Genomic DNA, 9,335 nt, shown 5'->3' with positions numbered 1-9,335 from the left:
TATAAAAAAAATCGTGGAGAGAGGATAGAGAGGGAATTTTAAAAGTAATGGAGTTTTTAAAAGAAAGAAGTTTTATGATAATAGAGAGTGAAAGAAATAAAATTTTTAAATTTTGATGTGACGATGATATGACAGAATATAAACTTCTTTAAGAGATTTACGACTACATATACCCTAAGCGTAAGGATATCGACGTGCAACGTGGGAGACTAATGCCTCATCTCGGATGTAACTGCAGGTGTAATCCTTCGCCAGCAGCGGCTATCCTAGCCTTTATCGAAACCCACTCACACCTTTTACTTATTATTCCTCATTCAGATCTTGTTTTCTTGTCTAATGTCGCAAACACAATCCCTTTGGAGCAAAGCATACGATCATCACAGTCCATAAGGAGGCATCGGTGCATTGAGATGCTGAAGTATGAGAACACAAGAGTGACCATCTCTAAAACTTACTGCATTCATATTGTAAAAAACCAAGGTAACCATCTCTATAAACATAATTCAAAGATAATAATTTTCATATCGGAATAAAGAATATATAGCATTCATAAGGGTGTTTTACCACTGGACAAACCACATGAGATACATCCCTAAATCATTAATGAACAGTAGCAAAGCCAATTGACATGATACCTTTACTTCACATCTCAAAACAGAAACTTTTACTACACAACTTACTTGACACATAGTTTATTGAGAGACTTCATGCTGAGCACTCAACAAATATCGAACGGCTTGATAATTTAGGTTGTAGCAGCTTTGTAAGATGGGTTGAAAGGCACTTGTTCTGCACAATCCACGTTGTCGCCCGAGCTTCCACGCCCTACTCCCATCAGGTCCAAGTAATACTGGTAGTGTGATATGATGTTGTTCATGGAATCAATGAAGCCTTGGCCACAAATACTATCTCCGTACAAAATGTTCATGGTGAGTCCGAATCCCGGCAACCTTTTGGACAAGGTATCGTTCGTTGTGGGCTTCCAGTTCCCGACAAAAACATCATGCGCCGAAGGCTGCTTCTTCTTCATCGGTGTCATCCACCTCCACATGGCTGCTTGGAAAGCTATAGTAGCATTCTGCTCGAGGAACTCTGGATGGTTCAAAAGGTCGACCTTTATGCCATCACCAACTAGACCATAGTTGTAGTTCCTGAAATGAACTCGAAAAAGTCAATCACAGAATACATCAACAGTCATTTTACCAAAATCCAAACTATAATTTTAATATGTATGTTGCATCATTGCACCTAATTCATACTGAGCATACCAGTACACAGGTAGAGCCCCACGCCCATAATATTCAACACCTTCAATGCAAGGATAGAGGTAGTCTTTCTCGCAATAATCTTGGCTTGGGCTCATTTCATGATTATAACATAATCCCCATGCAAGTGGGCCACCAGTGGCAACACCATACCCACCTGGAGTAGATGATTAATCCGTTAAATAGTTAATATATAATTTAATATGAATAGAACAGTTAATATACATGGATAATTCATTCAACTATTCTTCATTCATCATCCTAGTTCAATATGAGGCAAAATCCCATTCCCCATGCAAAGGTCCATTACGCTAGGGCAAAAATACCCTCTGTGATTTATCTTGCCGTAGGACCGCGATACTGGGCCGCTTGGGTAAGCAATATCACCTTATGCTCCAATATGAGGCAAAATCAGATTCATTATGGAAGCACTTGGTCAAATTTTTTCTTTCCTTTTTTTTTTTTTTATTTACAGAGGATGAGGGATTAACAGGGAATTTTACTTAAGTAATATGTTTGCACAAACTACTAGGTCAGAGCATCAATATGTATCAAGTAATACCCACTATGCTTGAGAAGAAGTCATACCCATTCAACTATGATTCATCATTAGCTTAATGCAAAAAATTGGAACTGATATAGTTTAATGAAGATAAATTATGATTTACGACAAAGAATACAGTGATGAATTATGTTTTATGATTCTGCAAGGAAATGGTTTACTGGCTTCATTGACAAGACTTAAGTACAAGCATGTAATATAAGATTGCCTCTTTTGGTCAATATGTATAATATATTATGAACTCAGATAATGAGTTTTAATTGAATTGTATGTGTTTGTTTTTAGTTTTGCATGTCAAATTCAATTATTGATCAAATAGGTGAGTGAACCAAACCAACATCATTGTCTTCTTGTCTTTTACACAAATGAATACATAAATCAATTGCACTTGTGAGGATTCAGGAAAATCTATGTATAAAGTTGTGTTAAAGCAAGGCACAGAACTTATGTACAGAGTAACTAAATATCAATGTATTCAAACTCCAAATTTCTACTAACTGAGGGGATTGATAAAACCTAAGGCAACTAATTGCCATTTATCAGATCAAGCACTATAAGTAAATGGAACAAGGCAGCAGATTATTAGGTTAGGTTAATTGTTTGTTAGATTCAAACTAATCGATTTTGTAAGGGCAAAAACTTTTATCCGGACAGACTATTTAAAATGAACAGATTAATGGAGACTCCAGGTCGAGATCGGACGTATACACATGAACAAAGCTAAATAAACCATTCAAAATATGTAGTAGAAAGGAAAAGGGGAATAAGATGCAAGGGGCTCACAGGAGGTTTTGCTGCCGACATGGCCGAGGAAGGCGGCGACCTCCCTCATCTTGGTAAGCTTATCGCCGGTGGTCCCGAACCCGAGGGGCTCAAAGAGGGCGGCGGCGGCGATGAAGGACTGGTAGTCCCAGAAGCCGACGGCATGTGAGACCGGCGCGTTGCGCTTGCTGAAGAGGTTCTCGAACTGGTACACCTGGAAGTAGTCGGTGATGGTCTCGTTGCAGCAGTAGATGCTGCCGCTGCACTCCCACCCCTTGTCGCACGTCTTCAGCTTCGGCTTGCCGGCCTCCGCCCAGCCACCCGCCACCGCCGCCACCACCGCCACCGCCAGCAGCAGCCTCATCGTGAGCAACATCGCACGCATCAAAGAGCGATCGAGGAGATGGTCCGGGAGATCTGGCGTCTGAAAGGAACAAATATGAAGGGGGTGAAGAGGAAGGAGAGAGACTTGGGAACCACTCTTTCTCTCCCACCCACAGCTCTCGCAAGCGCTGTAATCCGAAGAATCACGCTATTAGAAGAATGTCTTTCACTCCGTAAATCAAAAACGAGTCGGTGCGATGTCCCTCCCGTGGGGGACCACCACAAGACTGTCGGTGGCTCCAAGTCGGTTTAGACCGGACGGAATCGGCCGGTTCGACCTGAGTAGACCCGACTGACTGGTTCCCTGAGACTGCTAGAGGTTCCATGAATCATCGCTTTAGGAAGGAGTCGCATTAGACCGAACCATGTCGATAGCTTACTGCATGAATGACTGGTTCGGTTGGTGAGGGGAATTGTCGTTTGAGGGGGAAACGGTTGGTGGCAACTCGTTCTCTGAAGTAAGCGAGCAATCAGTATCTCCCACCAAATCCGTGAAAAATGAGAGCTAGCACATTTGCATTTGGGGTTGTAATGGTGGTTGTGGTGGTCTGGAGGACAAGTGAAACGGCGTGAAGTGGGGACGGTTGACACCATATTCTAGCTGTCCTAATTGAGTGTCAGTTCGTAGAGCTGGTAGCGTATTTTTATTGTTTTTTTTTATAAAAAATTCCTATCAAAAACAGATTACTTGAGCGAACACGAGGCTTAAATTAAATAATATGTTTCTGTTTATGTTTCTGCCGGGAGAAAGGTTTATTTCGGTATCAAAGTTTATTAATTTTGTCCATTTCACTAAGAATTCGATCAACACTGGTAAACAAAATAGTTAAAATCTAATTCAGTTGCGAGTGACCCAATCTACAGTAGGAATTTAATTTTATAGCCAACGCACTTACAATTGTAAAATTTTCAAAAAAACACATCTAACTTTCAATTCTAAAAAGCATACTTATTTTCCGTTTTACTCCTGTTCTCTTTCTGATTGCATTCAAAAAACAATACCAACACTGAATTTCAAAAAACAACACCTTGGTGTTAATATTTAAAATATTTAAAATATATGTGATACTATTCTTTAAATATAACACGAAAGTGAGTGGGATAAAATGAGAAACAAAAATATTTAAAAAAAAAAATCTAGTTGATGCTCTTTTAAAATTTTTTACAAATTTAAATGCACTTTTTGGTCAATTAGTACCGTTAATTTTACATACTAAGAAAGAGAATGGCAGTCAGGTCCCTCTGTGAGTGATCAAATTGCCACTTTGGCGGGGTACAGGATTTGGTAACACTTGTAAAAGTTATGCAGAAAAGACGATGCGACAATTGTATCCAACTCTGATACTTTCAAAGTGCAAGATTCATTACAAACAAAACAGAATTTGAAAATGCAACACGGTTGAGTTTTATGGTAACCATTCAAACACAGGTTCAATGCATCGGCCATTCAACAAAACAAGATGTTAATCAAACTAATAATGTTAAACAACCAAGTCCGACGTAATACTGGTGAAGAAAATATAACGAGTCACTCGATACAACCATCAGTCATGGCCAGTCCTCCATGCAATTTCGTGCTTGGAAAGAAAATCTGCGAGTTAGTTGTAAACAAAAAAATTGAGGGAAAACTTCATGTGTTTAGAGCAACATCAAGGATGCATGAATAGAAGTAATGAATGTGATGGAACAAAACTATATTTCTATTTATACGGTTTAAGAATGTGATTATGGAATCACTAACGTCTTTTTGTTGTTTAACATTGACAGATTAATATAAATCGAAAAAAAACTACATTAGACACCACAATAGCAAACATAAAGTACAACAACAACCTTTTCCCACTAGGTGAGGTCGGCTAATAGCAAACATAAAGTAGAGACAGAAAAAAAAAACTGAAGGGAAATAGAGAACATAAAAGACTAGCAACAAGGTTAGACTAGCATTGTTTCACGAGCATACAAAATTCTGTGGAGTTGTGTAGATTCGATAAAAAATAATCATTGTCAAATTGTGCTTGTTCCAACTATTTGGCATCGACTACATTAATCATGTCCCTCCATTGAATACTATGTAATGGTAGTTTTCAAATTAATTAAATGTTTTTTTATTGCATTAAGGTTTTCTTTGATCTTCTTCTTCCCTTACTCCTTCCACTCAAGATATTCAACTCTTATAGAATCTAAAGTCATCTTTGAACATATCTCTGTCCATGAATCTACCTACCTCCTTCCTAAAATGAATTGACTGATAAGAAATTCTGAACAAATATAGTTGGCATTTGAACTCAAACTGAACCATGTTATATCAGCAGGATGCAGGTATTCAAATGTATCACATAACTCTTGTGTGGAATTTTGGTACTTACTGGTAAAGGCTTGGTTGTTATAGTTATTGTTGTGATGGTGTGTCCATTAACTTGTCATAGTAATATGAAGAAAACAACAAACATAAATTTATGTTTGGCACCTGAAGTTTGCTGTTTAAATGATTTTAAAATGTCTTAATGTGTTATGGAGAGAGAGAGAGAGAGAGAGAGTTGTTTGATTAAGAAATAGGCTTCAGTTAGTAGCAATCCAATACTGTGAAAACTCGTCTAAAAGCCTACCATCCAAAGGAAGGCCAATATGAATAGTATCCACCAGCCAAAGCTAAAAATTCACATGCCAACTCACTGATGAAACTAATATTTCAGTCAGTGTGGTCTTTTTCATATTATGGCATTGGAATGTTCAAAGACAAACAGTGGAGTCTATCAAAATTTGTCTTAATGTAATAAAAGATTATTTAAAATATTTGTATATTAGTAGTCTATAAAGAGTTCAACTGAGGGTCAATTACAAGTAGTTGGGAGTGATATAACAATGATCATGATGACAAGGACAACCCAAAATACGATGACAACCCACTATACAAAGTACAAACAATTGAATCCTTGTCCAAAACAAAATTAAAAAAATATGTAGGTCAGTAATTTTTTTTAAATGTGATTAGTTTTGTTTAACGTAATAAGAAGTGATTTGAAAATTTTGAACACTACTGATATAGCTTTAAAATTCAATACAAGATAAAATCCATATAGCACCCTCAATATTCAGGATTCATGGCTTCATTTTCTTCTTGATGTTGTTTATATGTGAGCCTTCTTGAGGTTAAAAGTATTCAAAACAACATAATTTACCATATTTAGCAGTGTGATAAATAAAATGGAAAGACAGAGGAAGCATTTAACAGTTTTATCATCCACAATTTTAGTCCCAACTATTTAATGTAATAATGCTAACTGCATTGAAGTTTGTGTATCTATATCACTAATAAGGTTTGGACCTCTTAGATCACATTTAGTTATGTTTACTACATTTTTAATTTAATCTCACTATCTTTCACACATCCAGCTCTAATCGTTTAAATTGTTTAACTATAGAACATACCAGACTTCTATGAAAGTTTGTATAGGAACTGGGAAGAGGAAAGGGGAGCAAAAGAAAAGAATCAGAAAAGAACTGAAGGGCAATGGATATCTCCAAATTGCCAAACACAAAAAAATGTGAAGAAAAATTTAAAGATAATTCATCCCTATAATTGGCTTCACAAATAATGGAAATCAAATCCATTCCCTTCATTCCTTCCCAAATTTCTCAATCCAGAAAAGAAGATAATTATTTTGCAAAGAACCAAAAGAATGAGAACAGTCAAGTAATAGCACAAACTTTAATATTAATACCTAGCACTCAAACTTAAACCACCTAATAGGGATCAACAATTAAACCTGGACAAGAGTTTTATTGTCTTTTATAATTTATTACTTGGTATATTCTGATGGCCTTTTAAATTTTTAATCATCTAACAATAAGTATATTCACTTGTTCAATTATATTCTTAGAGATAATTTTGTTTTGTTCATAAACAATTAAGATAATTTGCATTCCTCATGTATTTTTTTAACTCATATATGTCCATTGAAATCTTTCATTGGAACTATGGGATTTCTGAATAGAAAGCTCCAACACAGTTATCTCAGTTTTCAAATATATTTTTGTAACACAATGGTATATGCCTCTTGTTGTTTACTCCATTTTTGTAATAGGCTTGCTTTTCTTTACATGAAAATACTCAATAAAATGATTATATTGGGGAAAAAAATACATCTACCAAAGAAATTGTTTGGGCATGTGTTTTGTTGTTGTGATTGTTGGTATTTGGCAGGATATAGTCTTCAATGCATTCATTTGTGGTATTATGCTAGATCATCTACTCCATCTATAAAGCTCTATAAATCTCATAAATTTGCTGTTTGTTCCAGAACTGACATCAAACATGCCTTACCCGTGTGGTGTATATTTCTACAATACACGCTATCTTCCACAACAATCATGACCTCTATCTATTTTGATATCCCAAATCAATGATAGGGTTCCAAGTAGCCACTTAGCACTTGGGCTGTAGCATAAGAATATCCTTGGCAATTTCTCCAAACAACTTTGTATTACTATGGCATAACCATAGACTAGGTTTCTGGACATCCTTGGATGAGAAAAGTACCTCAAATTACTTAAATATGTTATGAGTTATAATGCCTGGCACATTTCTTGCACAGATTTTGTGGAAGTGACGACTAACATCAACATGCAACGATATTGTTTGACAGGTTTGCCAACAATATTGAGTTTCTAGGTAACTAGCATATCTGAAACTATTGCCAACACTATATGTATTTAAATTATTCAGAATTTTGTCACTATTATAGTGACCATGAAGCACTAGAAGATTCCCAAGTCTTCTAATGCCATGACTCATGACAGAGGATATAAATAAAATTTGAGCAGTGATATAATGATCATTTACCATCTCCACTAGAGTGCAAGATTCAAGATGAAATATAAGAAAAAAAGAGTGAAAAAGAGTTATCATATATGCAGTCAACTATGATGTCATTCCTTTTTTTTTCTTACTCCTAGATCTTTGACACTCATACTAACTGAACTACAGCCGGATAACAAGAGGTGGAAGGTAGGGGAGAAAAATGAGATTAGATAAACCAATAGTCATAAGTCCCTCTTTATATCTGATAAGGGTCTTCCCCATTAAGCTAAATTTTATCTTTGTGTTTAGATGGAGGATAGATATATGCTTTTTATGGGTAATAAAGTAAATGTATCATTAGATTATAACTTGTTAGAACTACTGAAATAGAATCAAACTAGTTATATCTTAATTATTTGGCTCCAGAATGACTTAATCAACTAGTAACAAAACAACTACAAATTTTGAGACCCGTTGATCAACTAAAGCAAATTAATAATTTAGTCCTATCTCTGGGAGAATATAGTTTGTAAAAGAAGGAATTTATCACTAAATCATTTCATATATGAAGCACAAATTCATCAAACTATGTTGGTATGTTAAGATTTGCTGGTATGGAAAGATTTGTTTTCTTCTAAAAAATTCTAGACTTCCTAAGAATATGAAGACACCTCCGTGAAGAAGTATAGAAACAACCATCTTTTTGAAAAATCACGACACTAAGGAAAAAAAAAAAAGTTGATTCGAAATTTATCTTTCATCAGACACTCGGTAGACTTTACGAAACGCATTCAGATCAGACAGCAATCACAAAAAAATTGGAGATCCTAGTCATAAACATAATTGAGAATTTGGGCGGGCTATAATTACGGATCTCTAGCCAAACAGGTCCAATTATGATCAGATCCCAAGCAAACGAACAGATCGCATAACTAAATGAAAAGAATAGAATCCGCAAACGAAGATCTGGACGTACCTGGCTCAGACGCCGCTGGAAAGGAAAGGATCACTTGGCGACCATGCGAACAATGAAGTCTTCGTATTGAATAGTACCGTCGGGGCCGACCTCCACCTCGCGGATCCACTCATCAAACTCAGCGGGCTCAAGTTTCTCGCCGATGCTGGTGAGTACGTGGCGTAGGTCAGCAACGGAGACTTTGCCGGTGGAATCCTTGTCGAGGACGCGAAAGGCATCGCGGAGCTGGCGGTCGAAGGGCTCGGGGCGGAGGTACTTGCGCATGAGATCGAGAAATCGGGGGAAGTCGAAGGGGTCGGTAAGGCCCTCGGTGGCGGCGATCTCCTTGAGCTGGGCCTGGGTCGGGTTGCCGCCAAGGGAGCGCATCAGGATGCCAAGCTCCGACGCGGCGATCCGGCCGTCGCCGTCGGTGTCGAACAGGTTGAAGGCCTCCTTCATCGACGCCACCTGCTCATCCGTCGGCTCCTTCCCCATCGCTGCTTCTGCTGCTGGGCTTCTTCTTCCTTCACCCTTTCCACCGCGTTTCGCTGCCCTCTTCACTATTTATTTATTTTTTTATAATTTTAAATGCTTGCTGAGTTTAAA

General features: G+C 37.3%; 2 protein-coding genes across 3 annotated transcripts; both read right to left on the bottom strand.

Moving 5' to 3' along the window:
* Positions 1–493: 493 nt before the first annotated feature.
* LOC121988395 (chitinase-like protein 1) lies at positions 494–3,127 on the bottom strand. The gene is made up of 3 exons (XM_042541782.1): positions 2,611–3,127; positions 1,269–1,422; positions 494–1,151 (listed from the first exon to the last, which is right to left on the bottom strand). The coding sequence occupies exons 1-3, from the start codon at positions 2,972–2,974 to the stop codon at positions 746–748; spliced, it is 924 nt and encodes a 307-aa protein (XP_042397716.1). The 5' UTR covers positions 2,975–3,127; the 3' UTR covers positions 494–745.
* A 1,172-nt stretch (positions 3,128–4,299) lies between these two features.
* LOC121988394 (probable calcium-binding protein CML7) lies at positions 4,300–9,295 on the bottom strand. Of its 2 annotated transcripts, none has more exons than XM_042541780.1 (2): positions 8,751–9,295; positions 4,300–4,564 (listed from the first exon to the last, which is right to left on the bottom strand). In XM_042541780.1, the coding sequence occupies exon 1, from the start codon at positions 9,222–9,224 to the stop codon at positions 8,781–8,783; it is 444 nt and encodes a 147-aa protein (XP_042397714.1). In that variant the 5' UTR covers positions 9,225–9,295; the 3' UTR covers positions 4,300–4,564; positions 8,751–8,780. The 2 variants fall into 2 exon arrangements, with proteins under 2 accessions (XP_042397714.1, XP_042397715.1); XM_042541781.1 differs by having other exon boundaries at positions 4,300–4,550.
* Positions 9,296–9,335: the final 40 nt, after the last annotated feature.

Source organism: Zingiber officinale, chromosome 6B, assembly GCF_018446385.1.
Source record: "Zingiber officinale cultivar Zhangliang chromosome 6B, Zo_v1.1, whole genome shotgun sequence".
Taxonomy (NCBI): Eukaryota; Viridiplantae; Streptophyta; class Magnoliopsida; order Zingiberales; family Zingiberaceae; genus Zingiber; species Zingiber officinale.
The sequence above is the reverse complement of the archived record's forward strand: the minus strand, read 5'-3'. Positions and strand labels throughout refer to the sequence as shown.